Source organism: Carassius carassius, chromosome 30 (assembly GCF_963082965.1).
Source record: "Carassius carassius chromosome 30, fCarCar2.1, whole genome shotgun sequence".
Taxonomy (NCBI): Eukaryota; Metazoa; Chordata; class Actinopteri; order Cypriniformes; family Cyprinidae; genus Carassius; species Carassius carassius.
Window position 1 is genome coordinate 13,066,046 of NC_081784.1, and position 23,737 is coordinate 13,089,782.

The 23,737-nt window shown below is 36.9% G+C and overlaps 3 protein-coding genes across 4 annotated transcripts in view; all 3 read right to left on the bottom strand.

Moving 5' to 3' along the window:
- Nucleotides 1–801: 801 nt before the first annotated feature.
- On the bottom strand, nt 802–7,270 carry LOC132110666 (elongation factor 1-alpha 1-like). The gene is made up of 8 exons (XM_059517467.1): nt 7,118–7,270; nt 5,500–5,683; nt 5,240–5,419; nt 4,851–5,147; nt 2,854–3,004; nt 2,473–2,729; nt 2,157–2,391; nt 802–1,612 (listed from the first exon to the last, which is right to left on the bottom strand). The coding sequence occupies exons 2-8, from the start codon at nt 5,641–5,643 to the stop codon at nt 1,488–1,490; spliced, it is 1,389 nt and encodes a 462-aa protein (XP_059373450.1). The 5' UTR covers nt 5,644–5,683; nt 7,118–7,270; the 3' UTR covers nt 802–1,487.
- A 581-nt stretch (nt 7,271–7,851) lies between these two features.
- LOC132110664 (sialin-like) lies at nt 7,852–13,174 on the bottom strand. Its single transcript, XM_059517466.1, has 11 exons — nt 13,004–13,174; nt 11,598–11,785; nt 11,026–11,259; nt 10,800–10,887; nt 10,627–10,713; nt 10,374–10,492; nt 10,088–10,249; nt 9,282–9,414; nt 8,988–9,135; nt 8,773–8,863; nt 7,852–8,503 (listed from the first exon to the last, which is right to left on the bottom strand). Exons 1-11 carry the CDS (start codon nt 13,089–13,091, stop codon nt 8,372–8,374), a joined length of 1,470 nt encoding a protein of 489 aa, XP_059373449.1. The 5' UTR covers nt 13,092–13,174; the 3' UTR covers nt 7,852–8,371.
- A 1,015-nt stretch (nt 13,175–14,189) lies between these two features.
- Nucleotides 14,190–23,737, bottom strand: part of LOC132110667 (ras and Rab interactor 2-like) — a 32,421-nt gene continuing 22,873 nt past the window's right edge. The window contains exons 8-13 of one of the 2 annotated variants that reach the window (XM_059517468.1): nt 21,603–22,853; nt 16,715–17,023; nt 16,457–16,588; nt 16,156–16,319; nt 15,687–16,014; nt 14,190–15,644 (exon numbers count right to left, since the gene is read on the bottom strand). In XM_059517468.1, coding sequence (XP_059373451.1) covers nt 15,697–16,014; nt 16,156–16,319; nt 16,457–16,588; nt 16,715–17,023; nt 21,603–22,853 — 2,174 coding nt within the window. In that variant the 3' untranslated portion in view covers nt 14,190–15,644; nt 15,687–15,696. Of the gene's footprint in view, nt 15,645–15,681; nt 16,015–16,155; nt 16,320–16,456; nt 16,589–16,714; nt 17,024–21,602; nt 22,854–23,737 lie in introns of those variants that run through there. The other variant, XM_059517469.1, reaches the window with a different exon arrangement.

Sequence of the window (23,737 nt, forward strand, 5' to 3'; positions counted from 1 at the left end):
AACACAAAAGAAAATGGCAGAATTTAATTTTAAGGGATGTGAAACAACATGCCTCGCTTTTGGTGTGTTCAGTAAACTCTTTATAGGCAATAATGGTGATATGTCATTGTTCAGTACCGTGAAAAGTCTGATTTGACTTTGAAAAATAAATCTTCCCAGAGAAATAGTAAGTGGAGTAAAAAGTCTACCCTCTAGTGTTCGAGCAGAACATGAAAAGCTTTTAAACAATGAAAGGGGAATTATATTATATTTGCATATTTTAAAAGCATCTCAATGCTATTGTAAACATTTGTTTAAATCTGCATTCTGAAAACGTGGATAATATTTCTTATTAATTAGGCCAGCTACTGACTAATAAAATAACAGATCTACTTATATTACTACTACTAATAAGCTGCCAATGAATCATTTTAGAAACGCATGACTTGCGACATCTTGTGGCAGTTTATGAGCACACAAAGGAAACATGTATTTTAGCTGTGTATGCTTTATTAAGCTGTGAGTAAATGGACATGAGGGTACATCTCATTATTATATACTCTTGTGTAGCTGCCTATAAGAAGATTAAGACCTAAGACTAGGCTGTCTAAAAGACTAAGACTTTATTCATAAATGCTTTGAAAGATAGCAAAGTTGGATCTTTTCTGTGTTTAAACAGTTTATTGGACTTTGTCTTAACTTTATTTGAGGTCTAAGCTCATAATAGAGTACTGAAAATTCTTAAATACAAAGGTAAAAGATCAAACACACACTTGAATGTCTTTTATGTACTGTTTGGGAGTAAAATAAACACAAACACAATTATTACGGTTGAGACATCTTTAATATGACATGAAAGCTTTTATTTTTTATAATAAGGTGCGATAGCTGATGCCAATTAAAGTCAACAAGTGCTTGTGCAGGGTTAGCCTACGCTAGTCAAAGTGCTAAACATAAAGCTGTCGATTCAGTGAAGATTGCGTGAGCCCAGACATGGGCTAATTAAGAGCTTCGTTTTAGGTGTTCATTGTTCTACAAAGCTAAACATAAAGGTTCTTAAAGTTGACTAAATAGTGTCATTTAAGTAGCTCACCACCAGTGGATACTGAACACGTGGTAATTTGCAAACAATCACTAAAACAAGCGAAGACAACATTGTGAGAATCAGGTTAAAACTGCACTCCAGAGCAGGAGAGGTCAAATCTCTCAAGATTTTAAAATCACATATGGTTTCAACAGCTATCATCGAAGAGAAGAGCACAACTATTAAATACACGATTCAATGAGTTCAATGGTGTGAATTTAAGACTTACAAGTCGACATAGAAATTAATGTTATCTAAAGGACTGCTTTTGTTAGTCATTTTTTTTCCTTCTGATACTTTTACGATGCATTGGAACTATTAAGCAGTCTCTGACTATGGAACCTAAGCAGCCTATAGGATAGGAGAGCTGGATGACCTCTGCTTTTCCATATGTGTCTCTGGAGTTGGCAGTCAAACACAACATTCATTTGACCTTCTGGGCTTTCTGAGCGGATTTGGTGATCTTTCCGCTTGTCGGGGTCTTTTTCTCCACTCCTTTAATCACTCCCACTGCAACTGTCTGACGCATGTCACGCACAGCAAAACGACCTGCAAACCAAAAAATCATCCATCTCATCCATCTCTTTCATCCTAAAACTGATTCTGAAAAGCCTCCTGGAATAATTGTATCATGGCTTTAATGAGAAAAGTTGGTATGAAATGAAAATTCAGCTATTTGTAAAAAATTATTTTCGAAATGCTTGTTGATCTTATGATTCATCCGTGAATGTTTCGATTTTTTTTTTCTCTCTATTTGGACTTCTTCAAATTTTTCCATCCCATTTCAAAAGGATGTAAATAAGAAATTACCCATCACTACCTAAGTTTCATTGCAGTATTGCAAAAAATTTAAGTGATAGAATCTGAAAATTAAAATATTTGAATTTTTGACATCAGTCATTAACTTGGTATCATCAAATCAGTAATCAGCTGTTTGGCATTGATTTCAGAAATCTGTAAAATAGGAATGACATTCTATCAATAGAATAAAAATACATATATAATTAATTTACCTTCAGTTACCTTAACTTTATTTTTTTTAAATCAGCAATGACGTTTTGCTCTTAGGATGGGATGCTGCAATAGCACTTACCCAGAGGAGGATACTCTGAAAAGCTCTCCACACACATGGGCTTCCCAGGGATCATGTCGACGATAGCCGCATCTCCTGACTTGAGGCTTTTGGGGTTGTCCTCAAGCTTTTTCCCAGAACGACGATCAATCTTCTCCTTCAACTCTGCGAACTTGCAGGCGATGTGCGCAGTGTGGCAATCCAGAACGGGAGCGTAGCCAGCGCTGATTTGCCCTGGGTGGTTCAAAATGATAACCTGATGGGAAACAAAGAATCTTGTAATGAATGCGCAGGTTTGCTGAAGTGCGTAGTGAGAACTGAAGTTAACTGAGCTCACCTGGGCAGTGAAGATGGCGGCTTCCTGGGGTGGGTCGTTTTTGCTGTCTCCAGCGACGTTGCCACGGCGGATGTCCTTGACAGAGACATTTTTAACATTAAAGCCAACGTTGTCCCCAGGAAAGGCTTCAGAAAGAGCCTCGTGATGCATTTCCACAGACTTGACTTCAGTTGTCAAGTTGACAGGGGCAAAGGTCACCACCATACCTGGCTTCAAAATCCCAGTCTCCACACGGCCCACAGGGACAGTTCCAATACCTAGTGAATACAGTCTATTTCATTTAGCTCTGCATTATGTTAACTTAAAACAAAGGCAAAAACAGGTCAAATGTATAGCATTTGTAGGCCATCTGCAATATAGTTTGCTTGTATAAATTCAAACCTCCAATCTTGTAGACATCCTGAAGAGGCAGGCGGAGGGCTTTGTCAGTTGGGCGTGTTGGAGGCTGAATGGCATCCAGAGCCTCCAATAGGGTGGTCCCAGATGAGTTTCCCTCTTTCCGAGTAATCTTCCAACCCTTGAACCAAGTCATCTAAAGTAAAGACAAAGAAAGCTAATGAAGATGCTGAATGAAACCAGCATGCTGGGATGCCATTTTGCACAAATATAAAGTATTCATTTCCACTGAAGAATCTTGTAATGCTCCATACTGGCATTTGGAAACCTAAAGGGCTGCATGATTTGGGGAAAATGTACTAAAGATACATTTTATATATATATATATATATATATATATATATATATATATAGTGCTGTCAAAATTATCTTTTTTTTTTCAGTTTAACACGATTAAAATATTTAACGCAATTAATGCAAGGACGGAGCTAGGGTTGGCCATCCCACTCATAACTGCTGCCTTTTTTGACAAGAATAGACTTTTAGACGCAGAATGTCTTTACAAGCATATCAAACGGGTGAAGTTTCAGGCACAACTCCAACTTCGCCTCAGCACCAGGCACTAGTCAAACGAGCTCAGAAAGGGTACAGGTGATGAGGGAGCTTCAGTAGAACAACAGTGATCTGCGGTCTGATGAGATTCAGGAAAGATTGCATGAGCCCAGACATGGGCTAATTAAGAGCTTCGTTTTAGGTTTTCATTGTTCTACAAAGCTAAACATAAAGGTTGGGACATGTGTTAAATTTCATACTAAAGCGCAGATGAAAATGCGAGCATGCAGTGTCATAGTTATGTTGTCAGTAAAGTCATGAAGTTACCATAAAGGTGATTAAAGCTGGCTTAAAACTATGATTGTATGTAAATATTTGTTATATATGAGTCACATTTAAGAACACGTCTCTGAAATGCAGTGGTTTTCAAAACAGTCCTGGTCTGGAGCACCCCAGTCTCCCTCATCTAACACACCTGATTCAACTCGTCTGATCCTCAAAAGAGACTTTAAGACCTGAAGCTTGCTAGAAAAGGTAGAGTTGTGAGAAAATATGATGCGTCAGATTCGCGTCATGTTCAGCAGTAAATTTTTGTATATTTCCTACTCGCTGAAGGGCACAGGTAGCTAAATATTAGCTACCTAAATATTCTTTATAATGGGTTTATGAGAAGATTGTTTTAAGTTCACTCAAATTAGAACTTGTTATTTTCTAAAGCCTACTAAATGTTAAAACTGATAGCTCTCAATTCTACTGTAATGTTGAATGGCTAGTCAATGGTTAAATATTAGGAAAAAGACAATTTCCTAGAGACATCAGTATTCGTATTAGTGATACTCGCCTTCAGTCATAAAAAAGATCCTATTAAACATATTTAAAAAGTACGGTCTTAATGCTGTTTCTACGTTAACCTGAAGATTGAATGTAAAATGATTGCAATATAAAACTATATTTAAAAACTGAACATTAAAAAAAAGTGTGATTAATTAAGTTTTTTAATCGCTTGACAGCACTAGTTTTTTTTTTTAAGTTTGCTGTGCTTGTTTGTAAAGCTGCACTATATGACCAACATTTTTGAGATAATATATAAATATGACCAATAATAATTATTACTGAAATCAATATTTTAATTTTGATTATAACTAAATTTTACACTACAATTTTTATTTACAATTTTATACTACAATTTTAATTATAACTAAAGCTGTGATATTTCACAGCAAAAAATAAATAAATAAAATAAAAAATTTTACTAAACCACGACACACTGAAAACACTTGATCATGATGAACTGTGTGTATGTGTGTAAATGAACACAGTGCTGCATTTCACTCTGAAAAACGCAGTACATATTGATTTAATTAAACCATACCTTTTAGATTTTGATAATTGCACTATGCCATATCACAATTTCTTATCACATAAACTATTTTTCATGAATCGTGTAGACCTAATGGAAACCATACTTTATTTCCCCCTGTCATACTTACATTGGGACTGGCCTCAAGCATGTTATCTCCATTCCAGCCAGAGATGGGCACGAATGCTACTGTGTCAGGATTATAGCCAATCTTCTTGATGTAGGTGCTGACTTCCTTCACAATTTCCTCATAACGCTTCTGGCTGTAACTGGGTTCAGTGGAATCCATCTTGTTGATACCCACAATCAGCTGCTTCACACCCAATGTGTAGGCCAGAAGAGCATGCTCTCTGGTCTGACCGTTCTTCGAGATTCCAGCTTCAAACTCTCCGACACCTGCCGCTACAATCAGCACGGCACAATCCGCCTGATGGTCAGAGTAAACTGGGAATTATACATTTTTTTCCTATCTAAATAGCAGTTACTCAAATATATTTATGTGCCTGTTAAGTTCCTAACCTGTGAGGTTCCAGTGATCATGTTTTTGATGAAGTCCCTGTGTCCTGGAGCATCAATGATGGTGACATAGTATTTGCTGGTCTCAAACTTCCACAGGGAGATGTCGATGGTGATTCCTCTCTCTCTTTCTGCTTTAAGCTTGTCCAGCACCCAGGCATACTTGAAAGAGCCTTTTCCCATCTAGGAGTGAGACACATTCTATTATATAACAGCTTGAAATAGTTTATAATCATATATGAATTTAAATGACTCCATCATACCTCTGCAGCCTCTTTCTCAAACTTCTCAATTGTTCGCTTGTCAATCCCACCACACTTGTAGATGAGGTGGCCAGTCGTGGTGGACTTTCCAGAGTCCACATGGCCGATGACCACAATGTTGATGTGGAGCTTCTCCTTTCCCATGGCTGATTGCTTTATTTAAAGTGCCAATGTAACTGTAAAGCTTTACACAGACACCAAAAGTCACTGTGCCAATTCTATAAAAGACAAACTATGTTAAACAAGTTCCCTTGCTAGAGGATGCTTTTTATTCAATTTAAAACCCACTAATTCCTGGAACTTAAGTAGTGGCCATTTAAACTCAAGCACTTTTCGTTAGTAAATCCGTTGATATAGTACTGGAAAATTCTTGCATGTGTTCAACCCATGTCTCCCCAAACCCGTATGACTTTTATTCTATAGAATATTAAAGGAGAAAATTGAACAATATTCTGGCCATTCTTTTCCACTGAATGCAAATGAATGGTGACTGAAGATGTAAGGCCTCAAAAAGGATTTAAAATAATATCGGACAAGAACGACCTTCACATTCTTCAAAAAGTTCTTATTTGTGTTCTTCTAAAGAAAGTTAACCACACAGGACAATGGTAGAAATCTCAATTTTGGGTGTAATTCTCTTAAGCAATGTATATGGCTCCATGTGACTGCAGATTTTAAATGTCTCATCATTTGTTTATCACTCAGTGAACACCCAAAGAAATGCAAAGAAATTTGTTTAACAAATATGGGATTCTTGATGCCATTTTTTTTTCAACCTTCAGACCGGCACTAGGTTTATCCTTTCGGGTTTTTTAGGCTTCTATTTCTGCCAAATAACTAGCAACGTGTTAACAGACTGGGCATGCCTTTCATCGTGTCTGGTACATCTTTGTCCTGAAGACCTCCATTTTGTAAAGATTTGCCTACTGACTTAAAAGACTGGCAGCCATTTGTGAGTCCTCATGTATCCGATATTTTCAAAAGAAAACAACTAAAGACATTGCAACAGCTGGTTAAGCAAGAATTCATATTCCATTCTAAGGTAGTGCATTAAGATGTGGCTGCATCATGAACCCAATGTCTATGATTATTGTATCAGCATTATTTTCAATGAGCTGTAAGGTGTACAAATGAGTCATTAAGACGTTCCTTAAAGCAAGAGCTGGACTGCCATTGGTGTACAGAAGGTAATTCTCATCTTAATTTGAGAAGTTAACAGAATGGCTATTCTTGTTAAGGTTACCTAACACAGACGCATTCTTTAAAAAGGGCTCTAAATTATTCCTGTGTCGCATCAGCCTGACCTGACTTTAGAAAGCTATTCCCTTCTGTGTTATTTTGCTCAAAAACACTGCAATACGATCAGCAGACGACAGAGATCTTTCAGATGTCTAGGGGATTAATAATACAATCCCTTCCCCTGCAGCGTCCGCCATGTTATTCCATTCCAAACCTATCTAGCGCAATGTCGAATACAAACATCAGTTTATTACAAGCGACAACTATTTAGAAAACGTAAATATCGACAGAAGATCAGAATTCCTAATTACAGACTCGTTTGCTGGGTTTACTTTTTGAATACGCAGATACAGATGTATGTGAATGTGCGGTACTGTACCTGCGCGTGCTCGGGATATTGGAATGGTGCTGAAGAGGCTGAGCGCGGCGCGTCTGATCTTATTATCACAGACCCGACGATAGAGACTGCGCATGCGCAGACGAGCATGACATTGCTGCCTACATCAGTCACTGAGGATGCTTGAGGTCAGGCAACTATTATAGAGAAACAGCTAAATAAAATGTAGAATTGACGGACGGGAAAAGGAAAAAGGTTAATATGAGTTTGCTTTAAATTAACGTGCTAGGTGCACATAACCTGTTGCGATGGTTTTAAAGGTGACGCAATTAATTATTCGAGTCCAAGCAGAATTTATTAAAACAATAATAAAATAAAAATAAAATAAAAATAAGTAAAATGCACGTCAAGAAAATAAACCTCTGATAATTGTATTAGATATTTATTTGATAGGCGTTGATGCATGTTTTGTAACATCTTGGCATTGACAAGGTTTGCAACATATAGTGTTTACACCGATTTATTCATTTTGTTTCACTTAGTAGCGATTGCACAAAACAGAATGAAATAGAAAATGTAAACATAAATTAGTTATAGTGCACAAAAAGTGTCAAACGTAACAACCAGACATAATTTAAATGAAAATTTCCCTTAAGGCTTGTGCTTGCGTAAGGCATGATGTGCTATAGGCCTACAATAAAGCAAATTTCATTGGGAATTTAATCGCAAAAGATTAAATTTCCTTGACGATTGGTTTATTTGTTGAGGAAAATGCATTTAACAGAACATATTTAGCAAATCACAAATATAATTTATACAGTTCTTACTACCGTGCCTTACACTCCAAAACAATTCACACGTTAATTTGCAGTTCTGTAAATGAGTCAGATTAATTCAGTAACTGCTGATTCACACAGGGTTTCATTCACTAAACAGACTTGGCTCACAAGAGTGAATTATACCACAGTGGTCATGTGATCAAAACGTCTACCTCCTTACCATAACTGTATGTACCATAAAGATACGTTTATTATTACCTTCATTATAGCACCTTTGTTTAAAATTAAAAAAAAAAATACAATTTTGTCTGGAAAAACTACTGACATGTATAACAAATACAGATATTACCAAAAAAAAAAAATTATGGTGTTTGTTGGTATTCTTAAAAAGAACAACATTGGATTGTGCAAAATTCATTAGTTTACACACCATATATAACTACTGCTAAGAACACTACAGAATTTACTGTAGGTTCATCCCTTTGGCCTTTTGGAAATGGCTAATGGTTGATGTGTTTCATCGGATGTGTATTCTCTGGCCAGCCCAAGGCTGGACTGTGCCCTTGCCAAAAATTGTGAAGAATACAGCTCCAAATACATTGATTGCTGCAGAGATGTAGAAGACAATTTGCCACTCTGGAATGGTGTTCTAGATTAAAACAAGATATTTAAGCATTTGTTACTTCATTAACACAAATGTAAAAACTGGATTTCTCTTGAAAATAAGCATTTGATGTTTGCATACCAAACATATGACTGTCCACACTTCAGTGGCAGGCATAGTATTAAATAAATAAATAACTCTTACAGCACCTTTCTTAATTTTTTTTAAGCACATGTCACAATGTAATGTAGTCTTTACATAAAAAAGCTAAAATATTTAACATTTATACTTAAATGCAATAAATTGTAACTTACAGATTTGGTCAGAGATCTTGCTATTACAGGGCCTACCATGCCAGGTATAGTGGCAAATGAGTTTGTGATCCCAAGCAATATCCCAGCATATCTGTGAAGAAGAGAAAAATAAAACATTTGATACATTTATATACGAATGTAAATGAGTTTCATGCTCGTACAGCTGTCATAAACCACAAAATTTGTATTATTACTAATAAAAAGCCTTGTCTTACGAGGGAGCAATGTCCAAATGGTTGATGCTAAATCCAGAGGCTGAAATGCCTCCTAGAGAGGAAGAGAGAGTGAGGAAGGCTATAGCCAAGACATAGTTACAGCCAGTGTTGCCAGCAGCCACGAGGAAGACGGCTGGTCCCAGCATTCCTGGACACATTCAGAACAGACACACTGATCTACTCAAAGCATTAACAGACTTCACATCCCCAGTCCAATCATCCCATCAATATATTTTTTTAAATGAGCACTGTTCAGCATTAAAACGAAGTAGATAGCATCTATGAATTCTTTACCTACTAAAGTGAAGGCCTTACGCACAATTACAGTGCTGATAAGATATTTCTCTCTCAGGAGGTCTGCCAGCTGTCCACCCAGCAATGCCAGCAACCAACAACCAAGGTAGGGCAAAGCCGAGAGCATTCCATTCTGAAAATGACACGGTGAGTTCAGTGCATACTTACTAAACAGCAAAGGGGCCTTATGATGAGATTCAGTGATTATTCTCAGATGACCTATTTTTATATTAAACACAATACTGTTCAAAAGTTTGGGGTAGGTACTTTCTTTTTAAAGTAATTAATACGTTTATTAAGCAATGATGCATCAAATTGATCAAAAGTGACAGTGAGGATATGTATAATGTTAGAAGAATTTTGTATTTAAAATGAGTGCTGTTCTTTTGAACTTTCTATCATGTGACACTGAATGGCTGCTGAAAATTCAGCTTTGCTATCACCGGAATAAATTATGTTTTCAATTATTTTAAAACAGAAAATATTTTATTTTATGCTAATATTTCTTTTTTTCTGTATTTTGATCAAATAAATGCAGTCTTGGCAAGCATAAGAGATTTATTTCATATAAACAGAGATAGATATTAACTCTTACCAACCTCTACATGGAAAACACAATTTTTATTTTGGAAGATGAAGATAAGTCAAAGTAAAAAAGATCGTAAAAATCGCAAATGTATAATAATCTTCATCATTACCTTACAAAGCATTCAAATCATAAAAATAAATTTGGTAAAAATACCAATTCTTCTGATAATAATAATACTAATAATAATAAAGACGTGTCAGCCCTGCTTTGCACTGACCTGCTGGATGCTGAATCCGAGTATATCATTCATGTAGGTGGGTAAGAGGGTGAGCAGAGTGTAAAATGTCCAGTTGTAAGAGAAGTGTGCCACAACTATGGCCCATAATGGCAAAGACTTGAAAATTGATGTCCATGGGATGTAATCTGTGGTTGGGGACAGCTGCAGCAGGAAATGGCACATTTTAATAAAAACAAACAATTAGAGAGTCAAATATTATCTGGTTTGAGAAAAAAAAATCATCGTAAAGACAGGCACTGTTTGATATCACTGTAACGTTGCTTACTTCATTTTTTAAAGATGCCATTATGTAGGTCTTCTCATCCTCTGATATGCTTTTGTGTGAGCTGGGACTGTCACTGACAAAGTAAGCCCAAAGGACAAACCAAAGAAGTCCAACAGCTCCTATGATTTGTAAAGAAACCAAATAAAGTGTGCATTTGGAGTGTACTAAGAGGAAAGTCTGTGAAAGCATCTTTAACATTACATTTTATGCTGCACACATTTCTTCTTTAAATGCGTAGAATAATGAAACGTACCAAATATATAAAAGACATATGTCCAGTCTAGGTAAAAACATATCTGGCCAGACAGAGGAAGGGCTACAACAGTTCCCAGTTGACCACCTGTAAGCGGAAAGAAAAAATAAATAATAGTACAAATACACAAAAATGTGAGTAGATGTAATGTGTTACAAATTAAACCAAGGCACCTGTGTAAGAGATAGTGAGCAGTCGACTTCTCTCCAGAGGTGGTGCCCATGATGCCCACATCGCATGCATAGCAGGATATGACACTCCCTGAAAGCACAAGTATAACATTTTATGACTTTTATTTTCCAGAATGAATAACACCTATATTATCTATGGCAATAATAAAACATTGACAAGAACTGAAAGTACTCAATCCATACTGTAGGTAATGAGTTTTGAGGTTACCTCCCCAATGCCTTCCAACACCCTGACAGCGATGAGGTAACCAGCTCCCAGATCAGCGGCTACTGGAGTCAGCAGGGTGAAGATCACAGTGCAAAGGATACCAATACCAAAGAGCCACTTGGCACCATACTTGCGTGCCAAGTAGCCACCTGGTATCTGAGTAATTATGTATCCATAGAAAAAAGAGCCCAGGATCCAGCCCTGAGTCTCTGAATTCCAGTCATACACACTGGCCTGTTGAGACATTCAACTAAATATGAAAATGCTTCTGAAATCTCATGCTTGGGCTTAAATTATTCTAAATGTGCACTATGATTGTACATAAAAAAAAAAAAATTAAAAAAAAACTATTTTCATTTCAAAATGAAAGTTGGAGAAATATGTGACATTGTTAAAAAAAAGTATTTATTTAAATAAGAAATTATTTTAATAAATTGAAAGAAATTTAACTTAATTTGATTAAATATATGGAAATGTGTAAAAATGATTTAAAAAATACTGATTTAAACATATTATGAAACAAGCAGAGTTTGCATATGTAATATGTCTGACCATAAAGTAGATGCTCTTACAGTGTGATTGTGTTTGGGCACTGGGATGCTATGATGAGGGCAGACGGAGGAACTGTTGTTGACACTGGACCTGTTTTTCAGCATGTCCACCATTGCCACACTAAGGTTCACCCTGAGGGCATATGCCACAAAGAAGCCATAACAGGACAAAAAGGCCAATCCGTATCGTGAGGAGCAGCAAGCAGGAGCTGGAAGAACAAACAGAAGATTTCACTGTCAAACAGTGGTTAAAGGATCGTCCGAAAATGGCTGTCATCATTCTCACTTTGTTCCAAACCTTTAGGACCTTTTGTAACTGAGTTGTAAAGGTGGACTGTAAATGTAATGTGGTGAGATAAAAAAGACCTTTCACAGTATGCCACATCCAAAACATGCAACCAGTGTACTCTTAATTACGAGAAAAAGACACTCTTCCAGACTCAATCACAATCTTACAGGTTTGAATCAGTCTGCTGAATCGTTCACTGACTGAACACACTGAATTAGCTCCTCAATCTTTCTATAACCTTTAAAACCACTTTAAATAACAGACACTGTCATTGTTAAACATAAACACAATAAATTCAAGCAGCCAGAATTGAAAGATGAATTAATAAAAATATTAACAAATTACTTCCAAATCCTAAAATAAATACTTGGACAAAGTATAACATACATTTAATTAAACTTAAGGGGTTAATCAATATATATATAGAAAATGCCTGTACATTTCTGATGTCTTTCTTTTTACAGATTCTTAAAGACTCAAAAGACATTTTCATTCAAATCATTCACTTACTACAAATTATGATTTTGTTCAATAGATTCCTAAATCTGTAGCATTACTGACACATTGTTGACAAAACGTATTAAATTTGTAAATAATAATATAGTAATCATATTGTAAAAAAAGATTAAGACATTTGAAATGAACATATTATGATTTTACAATTATAACTAGAGTTACTATAATATTGTATCAGGCGGAAACAAGTTATGACAGTATATTTTCAGGGCAGCTACCTCCATAACCAATGCACTTCCTCCTTCACGTGCCTGGATGTTTTGAAAAAGCTCTTATTAATGAATTATTAATGTAGACTGCATCAAATGCTGCGTCAATTATATCACACTCAAATAAAGAGATGAAGTATGCACTTTTGGGATGATTTAATAACTGACACATCTTATGAAAACTATAAACCAATAAGAAAAAATCTCTAACACGCTATTCTAGTAAATTAAAAGTTTACAATGCAGCTAAACATGATTGTCAGTTCAGCATAATTACTACAACTGCATTTTCAAATGTATTATTACTTTGTAAGTACTAATATTATGGCACGGATGGTACCAGCGCACTTTTTACGTGACGTTGTAAATCTGCATAAATACATAATAGGCATTCATAGTTAATGTCCGGATACCTTTCTGAATGTCTCCGGTGTCTTTCCGGCGTAGTAAAGGCTGGTCATGGTCTTCAGTTTCTGACTCTGACGCCGCGTGCTCCGTCATCTTCAGTGGCTGCTCCCCAGACCCCGGCCGTTGGACCAGAAGCGTAAACAACACACTCCGAGTGCGGAACCCGTGTTTCACCACACACCGTCAGCAAAAATACATACCATAATAAAAGTCCCGTGGTCACCTGACCACTACTGGTTAAAAAAATAAAAAAAATAATGTTTTATATATATATATATATATATATATATATATATATATATATATATATATATATATATATATATATATATATATATATATATATATAATATATAGACACACACTACAAGTCAAAAGATTTTGAACAGTGAGATCATTAATGTTTTTTTTTTTTTTAGAATTCTCTTCTGCTCACCAAGCCTAAATTTATTTGATCCAAAACACAGCAAAAGCTGTAATATTGTGAAATATTTTTAATATTTAAAATAACTGCTTTCTATTTGAATATATTTTAAAATGTACGTTATTCCTGTGATTTTTTTCATGGTTTAATCATTGACAGTTTTTTTAAAGGATGCATTACCAATACGTTTTTATGATTTTTGTAATTTGTGAGCTTTATATATTATTGCAATAATTATCCACTAAGAGGGGCTAAAGTATAACAGCAGTCCATGCTTTAAGGAAATTCAAATCTAGTCTAAATAAGCAGGATTCAGTTCTCTTTTAATATCTTCATTAGTATAATTATGTATTACATTTTTTTTACATTTTAAATGTTACAGTTAACTGTAAGGTCAACGTATGCATTATCTAAATGTGTTAGAAAATGTAAAACATTCTTTCTTCAACTATTATTATTATTTATTTTTTTCTAGGATGTAAAGCTGCTTTGAAATATTGTCTATTATGAAAAGTGTTATATAAATAAAACATTCTCATTCTTTCTCTCTCTCACACGCACACACACACAGACAGTAATAATTTCACTTATGGAAGACAATGAGGAAACAGTCAGAGGAGCCTTCTAATGATTTCGATTTATGTGGAATCAGTAATGTGGGAAGTACAAGCCCTCATGGCGATGAAGTGAAACTATTGACCTATTCCAAGAAAGGAACTGGCAGGGTACCCAACCACCTGCTTATGTAGAAATGACTAAGACTTGAAAATGTTCAACATCAATTTATTGTGTGCAAAGAGTACATTAAAAAAGGCAAATATGAAGAACTGACAAAAAAATGAGGATGATCTTTTCTCCGAATGAATACACAATATTTTTGAATCACGACTTTTCAAATCTGCGAATATTCCTGCACAGATTTCATATAAATATGTATACATTTAACAGACTTGAAATATCTTGTTAAAATAAATTTCACGACTTGAAACATGTAGTTTGTGTTTCAGATGTGACTAGTGTTTCTATATTATCGTTACATGGAATAAGAGCATTTCAGCACCCTGGTCTCATAAAACAAACAAACAAACAAACAAACAAAAAACAATGCCCCGAGTTTACATCAAAACATGCAAACAGAGTAAATTTAGTAGAACATGAAATACTTGGTAAGTTATTGCAGAGGTTATGAGTATAGTTATGAATGTTAAAGAACTATTCTCCTTTATGTTACTCATCTATCTCGGTATTCCCTGACAGCACTTTCCAGTGACACAAAAATCATTTCTGTTCATTGATATTTCTACAAATGACTCTTAACTCACTTAAAACATCTATGTCCTTTTTCATATTCTTTCTTACTTTACACAGATCTTTCCATTAGTCCTACTTGCGAAATGCCCTTTGTCTGCAAGTCAAAACCAAAATCAGTACAACAAAGATGCAGATTACCACAAGCTCTAAATGTTTAGCTTGTCAGTAGTAGTACAGTATTTTAGAACTAAACCCCACCATTTCTACAATCTCCATTACTACTAATGACTACTTAATGATCACAATTCATAGAAAAGCATTATGATAAAACTTCACTGGCAACAATGCCTGGTTCTTTAATTGGTCTTATCATCACAGAGATACATGCAATATTATCACACAAAAAATGTATCATATATAAAAATAATGCAGTTTACCAGCAACTGCCAAAAGAAAAAAAAAAACAATTGTCCACAATGTCCTTAGGGACTGAGATGTCCATGGTACGCATGCTGAAGGAAGGAACTTTCTAAAAGTCTTCACCTTGATGCAGTCATCAGAAAAAAATGCCAAATGTCTCTCAGTCTGGCGAGGAATAGGAGACAGGAGAGATATGTAGAGCTTTGGGAAGAGGAAGGCACAATTTTTGAGCATATTCAATATGGAATGTGCAAAGCCTACCCATAAACACCGAAATGCTGCTGTTTCTCTGCTAACCTGAATGTGTTTGAACATTCATGAAGAAATAAACAGGCATATTATAACATTTGCAGTTTGGGTACAGCTATTCTCTCATGATGGTCTCGTGCCACTTCCCAAAACGTTTTGAAAATAGTGAAGACGGAGCATAAAAAACGCTGCATCTGTCAGACACATGCTTCCTTCCCTATTTCCCTCTAAGCACATTTCCCACTTCCCTCCAGCTTTTTTTCAAAACAATGCAGACGTTAGCGGTTTTGCTAAGGAAGGAGGTGAATAAAGATGGAGTTTGGTGAGGACCCAATGGAAACCAGGTTTGCTCTCTCAGTTGGGTGAAGTGTTGTCATTGAGTTGGTCTGAAGGGACAGTGAGGTTTTGGATTTGGCGGTACACAAAGTAGAAGAGTTGTGGCTGTGGGCGGCTGTGCAGCTCGGCCTTGATCTTCTGCGGGTGAGTGTCTGGGGCCAGCTGCTGTGTGGTTTCATCCGTCAAGAGGAAAAGGGCGTAGTTTTCCGGGTCCGAAATTTTAAACTTGTCTGCGCATTTCTGACACACATCCTCCGTTGTGGAGTAAGGTTGCACCTGAAGGGTTTTGGCTGTGCAGCCACTGCTTGCATCTTGCAGCGCCACCCGCAAATAGTTCTGAATATAGACAAGAAGAAATCTAGGTGTAAATCCCAATATACATCAAGCTTGTATATATTTATGTTCCTAAAATTCTACTGTTTCAAGTAAGAAAAAGGAGAACAGAACTTATATGACCATGTCTAAAAAGGAATTAACCTGGAAATCATCCACAGTTGGTGTGGTCCGCTGGGTTGTGCGTCTACGGTGCCACTGGTGCAGCGTGTTACGGGTTTCAGAGCTCAGCACACGAGCTGCCTGGTCCTCCTGGAAGTTCTTGATGAGAGACATTGCCCCATATGCACTGGTCAGGTAATAGCCTCCTACAATCAGATAAAAAAAAAAAAAAAAACAGTTTAATATTCAATGAAATGAATAATTAATAATAATAATTGCTTCAGCAGTCATTGAAGTAGCGCAATAAGTGTGACGAATGTGCAGAATCCACTGGGGTCTGTACCTTCTCCATGAAGCAGTGATGGGTCCAGTAACTCCATCATGTACTCTATTTCAGGGTCCAGTTGTGGCATGTCACACTGGGCCATCACATATGTCAGCATGGGCAGGAAGTCGTCTGCCCCGTACATCCTCCCTGCAATTGTTACAACAAAAATCGGAATCATGAACTGAAATCAAATTATGCAGAAGTATTATGATCATTTTGTGTGCAACCACACCACACTCATGAATTTCACACAGATGCATCACGCTCATGTACCTGAGTTGTTCTCCATTATGGTGTAGATAAGCTTGCACACACTGAGCAGCAGAGACACTTTCTTCTCAGGTGAGTACAACTTGCACATGTTGTGGAACTTGTGGCGGATCTTCTCTATGGCAACAGGATCAGGGGGCAGAGCTCCATCCACACCCATCTCCTGGGGCTGCTTGGATTTGGCCAAAACCAGATTCTCTTTCAGTTGCTGCCAAGTCCCACTGTTCACCTGGAAGTCCCGCAAAGCGGCCTCTATAACAGGCTTTAGGGGCTTCAGCACACACTTGTGCATGGCTTTCTCCATCACCTGATCTAAGGAGGAAAAGATGTTATATAATAATTATATAGAAATATAAATAATTAGAATAATTGCATATACATTTTTTTAATTATGGGTAAATGGGTTTAATATATTTTAAATGCAATTTATTCATGTGATGGCAAAGCTGAAATCTCAGCCATTAGTCCAGTCTTCATTGTCATATTATCCCTCAGAAATCATTCTAATTCTTGCTATAAAAGTATTTTCAAAATTCTTTTAAAAATATATTATTTTTTTAAGTATTTCCAATTAAATGGGTTATTGCTATAGAAGTATTTTCTCTCAACAAGGATCCAGAAATCTAACTCACTAATTTATATTAAGAATTATGTTATCCATCATGATTAAAAACAAATAATTTTTATAGCCATTACATCACATATGTTTTGGAATTTGTTTCTGTGCACTCTGAAAATAGTAATGATAGAAGGCAAAGGAACAGAAAAATAAAAATAAAACACTGGAACATAAAATCCCCCTCAAAAAGTGAACAAAATGTCTGTTGGCAAGTCTATTTGTGGATGAAATGACTGTGACCATGAGTATATTGACTGTGATGTACAACGTGGTTAGTTCCATTTCCTGATTTAAAGGGGAATACCTGTTATAGTATTTTTACACCTGCTTTTCCAAAACTCTTCAACATTTACAAAAAGTGTCCTGCCAGCACAAGAATCTCTGACAAGTTATGTCTTGTTACTTTGTGCAAGCAGGGCTTGAAGATCATACCTAAATTGTAAAATAATTGCAACACTATCATAAGTGGTCTTACAACAGTTAAGCTCTGGCCACAATGTATATATATAAAAAATCATCTACATACACACATGTTATAGTAGATCAAACTAATGGAATATGTGTGTGTTTCCTTTCCATGTTTTGGTCTATTACTAATGTAAATTTATTACAGTAAACAGTGTAAAAATAAATTTTTTTATAAATGTTTTTAAGCTAATATAAATAGCATAATGAATTGTAAGTGGGCTGTTTTCTAGAAAATTTTTGCTTTATATCTATGAAAGGCTAGATGATTTCGAACCACAACTTGTAACATGACAGTTTGCACTTTCATTTATCGGAATCGTCTTAATCATGTGTCAACTGCTTGTGACAATAACAAGTTGGCAAACCTGTTTTGGGAAATGAAGTCATCCAAACCTGTTTTGAGATTCCAAATGACCTCAAAGTAAAACGTAAAAAGACACATTTGCTACTTGTTGGCAGTGCTCACAATGGGGTCAAATGTTGTCTACAAGTGTCCACAACAATCACCATGTGGAAATAGCTTCATTTTTTAAACAGGCAAGCTTACAGATATTCCTGATATTCCCACTCCATTCACAATAAATTTTCTATCAGAAGCATAACTAATAAATTGACAGTCATAGTCATCGTGCCTTGCATCAGGGTGTTCTAGAGGTCTGATTTAAGCTCTGACATCACTTTAACTGAATCAGTTTAGTTGCAAATGTGTTTCTATGATCATCAGTCCCAAGAGATAGCAGATAACTCGGTAAATAAGAGAAGCTCCTCTCACTTTTGTGAGTGATGTAGAGAGCTCTGCTAATAAAAGCGAGAAGGCGGCAAAGAGCTAAAGATTAAGAGGAACTGAGCTGGTTTGTAGTTCCACTTAAGAGCTTTATTCTCTAGAAGAACCGGAGACGCAGAGGAATGGGAGGGGTATAGAATAGTTCTGTGATATAATATTTTACCTTATAACTTAATATTTATTTAATTTTAAACTTAATATTAATACTAAATATTAAGACTATACTGTATTTATGCCTGGTTATTAACTCTACTCCCTTTTATAAACAAATAATGGCAGCTACAATCAGAAAAATCTCTTTTAAATACATAGACAGACTTTTGAACCCTTCTTCTGTGAAATTTAAACCAAATTTACATTAGTCCTTCAGGTGATGAAGGACTATTTACTTAAACAGCGCAATAGTGTAATTTAATGTATTTGATTTTTTTTTATAAATATTACATTTATAATGTAATTTATACTGTCTTTTTCATTTTTATTATTTACCAACTCATTAGTGAATTTGGCCCTTAATAAGGATGTAATTTGGACAGCAGGACAAACAGGAAACCACAGTGTTGATGGCAACAGGAAAGCTGCAGGAATGTGGGTTAGATTAGAAACAATCATCTGTCAAGGCCACCTCTACTTCCAAAGTTTGTTAACATGCCCTCAAAACAATCTTCTGTCCCCCTCAGCGTTTCTCCTACAGTTTGCTGTCTCTGTCTCTCACACTCCACGTCTGCACTGCAGACTGGAAAATGAAGCCGCAGTGACAGGAGAAGTGAATCCACTGATGCTTTCCACACAAACACATGCTAGTGCTTGCGTTAGGAGACAAGGCCACAAAGTACGTCACAGCGCAGAACAAAAAGCACACACAAACTAAACCAGACAAAGAGATAAAATCCTCCTCATAGTCCCTCCGCATATATCAAGTCTTTCAGGAAAAGGAATGATAACTTCTAACTGAATCGCTACTCTTAGACATGTTTTTAAGGAAGTTCTCGGAATAGAGCAGAGGCACGACAACAATAAAAAAAAATCCTTGGCCTGAAGTAGCAACAGTGAGTCTTTCCAGGCACATCTGATAAAACAGAGTGTCTTAACCCTGTCATGACTCAAAAATGAGTTAAATGAGCACTGACTATGCAGCTATTTAAAAATAAATCTCAGGAAAAAGGGTGACTTGAGATGTCAAAGGTCATTAACTGCGCATTCAACCTTGTTCTTATAGCTTTTTAAAGTCACAGAATAGGATTTATGGCAGCATAATCTCATAGCTACAGCCCTTATTGTGCTGGGTCTGTTTAAACACAACATGGACACAAAAAACCTGTCAGTACACATAGGCAGCTGCATCAGGTTAGGAGCTCTGAACAAGGGCCTTTTTCTCCACATTCTTGTCTGACACTCACATACTCATTGCCTGAATCAACAAGCAGGAGGGGTTACGGTGGATCGTAGAAGAGCTATATTGAGCTATATACGACACACTGGCTCGTTTGGCTGAAATAGATTCCGGGAACATCTGGAAAGTGATCTATTCCTCAAAACACATAGCAGAGCAGGACTTTGTTTACCACTCGTGAGAGAGAGACTAAAGAGGAGGAGGAGGATGCTCAGGGTGATGGATGGTGCGAATTTCCTGAAGAACCAAAACAAAATCCAGCTGAGCTAAAAATCATCCATCAGACTACACTGTAAAAAATGATTGTGATTTTAACAGTAAAATACTGTAAAAATGCTACAGTAAAAACCTGTTTACTGGTTAACAGTAAGTTTCAATACTATATTTGGTGAATAAATGTAATTACATTTTTAAAGTAATTTTACAATAAAATACTGATAAAAATAAATTTTTTGGAAGTGAAAAAGAAAAAGTCATTGTATAATTTACAGTGACATACCGTAAATTGACACTCACAGAAATCCCTGCATGTCACTTTATATTTGATGTTTTTTTTGTTGGAAAAACATACTACTAAGTTTTTTCTTATCAGTTTAATCTTACATGTAACGCTGGTAAAGTATCGCCCTCCTCAGCTCGTAGAAAAGCTGTTTGTGATGAGATTTGGTTCATCATGTGGCTTTCTCATCACTACCAGTTTTTGGTGGTCATCAGTAATTCAATATGTTGGTTTGTTAACATTACATCAGTTAATGAAATATGGTATTTTATAATGATTTTAAGTTAAGTATGAAACCTAAAGTAAAACCTAAAATGTTGCTACCATAATTTTTACGGTGAAGTTCTGGCAACCACAGTTGCTGGTATTTTACTGTAAATGTCACAGATTATAATTTTTTTTTACAGTGTGTCCATGGTAACCTGAACTTATTTTGTGATCACTAAACTGCTATAGCATGTGTATCGACTGGGCTTTTAAAGTTAGTATGTCGTCGTTTAAAATACATAATTGCTACTGACTGTGAAAGACATATGCCATTAAGTGCAAGATCAAGATCATCAAGTGCCTTAATACTGCAGAGAAGTGTCAATTTAATGTGTTTAGTGCTCACTGGCCCAGTCTCAAATGGCACATTTGAAGTGTACATGTGGTCTTGCAATGGCCGTTGCATGCTTGTGAAGTCCATGAGACCAAAAACTGTCCCATTTCGAAATGTCCCTCTTTTGCAGACTTAACAACAGACTACTTTTCAACAATATATGCAGCATTACAATGCAAGATCAATATACGCAGCAATATCAATGCAAGAATTATGTAAGGCGCTCATTTGGCAACAAAAATCAGTGCTCACTGGAACTTTATTGAGCTAGTCATATTTCATTAATTGCCTTTCATTTAAACAATTTAGACAGTTTTCTGTTACAGTCTTAAGCATAGCAGATGCCCTAAACATATGACATACTCAATACTGTAACCTTGCCCATCATTAAAAGACCTATTACGGTATTATTGTAAACAATACATGTTGCACAACCCTACTTCCTTTGGATAATTATTGGCGCCAAAGCAACAAATTAGTTTCCCTTCCTTAGCACGGACAGTTTAACTGAAGGAAGGAAGCCTTACCTATTTGATCCTCCGGGATAAGGGACTCAATTGGTGGGTCAAGCTCTGAGCTCTGCAGCAGGTAGGACTTCATCTGAGTCATGAACTGCCTGAGAGTCTGCAGCAGGTCCATGCCTGATGTGTGGCAGCCACAGTTCTCTTGCAGAAAGCTCACATACTCCTGCACCAGGCAGCCAAAGTAAGTCCCTTTATCCCTGGATTGCTCGACAATCTTCCGAATAGCTCTCTTCTCGGGTGTCATCAGAGAATTGAGAACGCCACTCATCTTGCGCAAATGTCCTCTCAGTGCACGCGGCAGCACAAACGTACCAGCGCCATTTTGTTTCTTTGACTTGAAGGGTGGTGGCACCTCCTGGTCGCTCTCCAAGTTGATTCCATCATCTTCTTCCTCTTCATCCTCCTCCAGGCTGCTGTCACCAGTGGGCCGCTCAGTTCTGGAGGGACTGGCCTCTGTGGGCAGCGAGAAGCTGTGGGTGAAGTCGAGTGAATCTGAGGACGAGGTGGAGATGCTAATGTCACTCAGACGCTCTCGTCCGCTGGAGCAGTGCTCATCCACGGGGCTGCCATTCTCCAGGGCAGTGGAGTTGCGTGAGGACAGCTTGGCCAGGCTCCAAGACACAGCTTCCTCAATGGTCTGGTCATCCAGGGCCATGTGGCAGCGGAGGCCATCAGCATCAAGCAGACCAGAGGAATTCTTACTGCGGGATGAGGGCACCAGGATGGGTTTACTGAACTTTTTGGGTGGGGAGGAGGAGGGTGATAAGGAACTAAAGGATGATCCCAACCTCCCCAGTAGGCTGCTCTTTTCCTGAGGCATTTTGATCCAACAGACAGTCTCAGGCATGGTCTTCTGTTTGCGAAGAAGTGCTGATCTGCTGGAGCCAAAGCGGGGAGGTGGGGGCCGAGGTGGCGGTGATTTCTCGCTATTGGATCTGCTCACACTTGCGTGTGATTTGTTTTGTGTGCTTTTTGCACGGCAAAAGACTCTGTCTTCCTCGTTCTGTCGATTTGTGTTTCCCGGGGATGATTCTTGCTTTTTAGGTGAAGGTTTGGTTTGGTGTGTCTGCAGGAACAGGGGATTGATGAAGCACAGCGCTCCGTTAGATTGACTGCATTCAAGTTCAGAAGGGGTCCGAGTGAATGGAATGGCCGGAACTCTCGGAGATAACCACTGTTTCAGTCTTTGTTGTGAAATTTCACAAACAGTCTCCCCAGACTTCCTCTTATTGCACAGTTCAGATTCCCAGAAACCTGCATGAAGACAACACAGTGAGGCTCCATTCTAAATTCAAGAAATTAAATTTAGCTCATTCTCTAAATTCGTTGAACTAATAAGGCATTTAACAATTAGACAGCTGAATCATACTTTTTATGCAATCACAGAAGAGTATTACAGAACAAATAAATAAAAGAGGAAATCATTTCAGAGAGTTCCAGATATCAAGTTACAATTTTAAGTGATTGACAAAAAAGCTTAAGAACATCAATAGACACTCTAGATAATGTTTCAGAAAGGGTTATCCTACAAGTTCAAGCACTGGCATTCTGAACACATGGACAGAATATAGTGGGCGCAAACACAAAATCACAAAATTCCATGAAAGTAACAATAAAAAATAAAAAAGTGTACAATTAACTAAATCTTGAAAAAATGAGACAAGAACAGGAGAATTAAACTTACGCCACTAGTCATCAAGTCTTCTCTTCAGAATGCTTTTAAATAGTTGGAGCACAAAAGTTTACACGTCTACACTCCATGCAGCGACTCTTGCTGTCTGAGTTGTGAGTGGTAGAGTAGTGCTGATACCCACACAGTTAATGGTGTGAGTCATGTATGCTGATGAGGAGGTGGGAGGAGGACAGGCACTGGAGCTCTCTGTTCCTCCTCTTTTACTGCACACTCGTTCACACTAAACGCCACCCCTTCAAATGTTCTCTTCTGATGCAATACACGAGAATGACTTCTCTTTGTTTTGGTTATGTGGTCTTTTTTAGAAAACTAATACTTTTTACTTTGATTATGTTCCGGTTTTTGGGAATTAACATGATATGAGATATAAAATATATAAAAATCAATATACAGCAGGGGAAGCTGTCCCCCTCAAGAATATTGTGTGAATTGCTTTACAAATAAA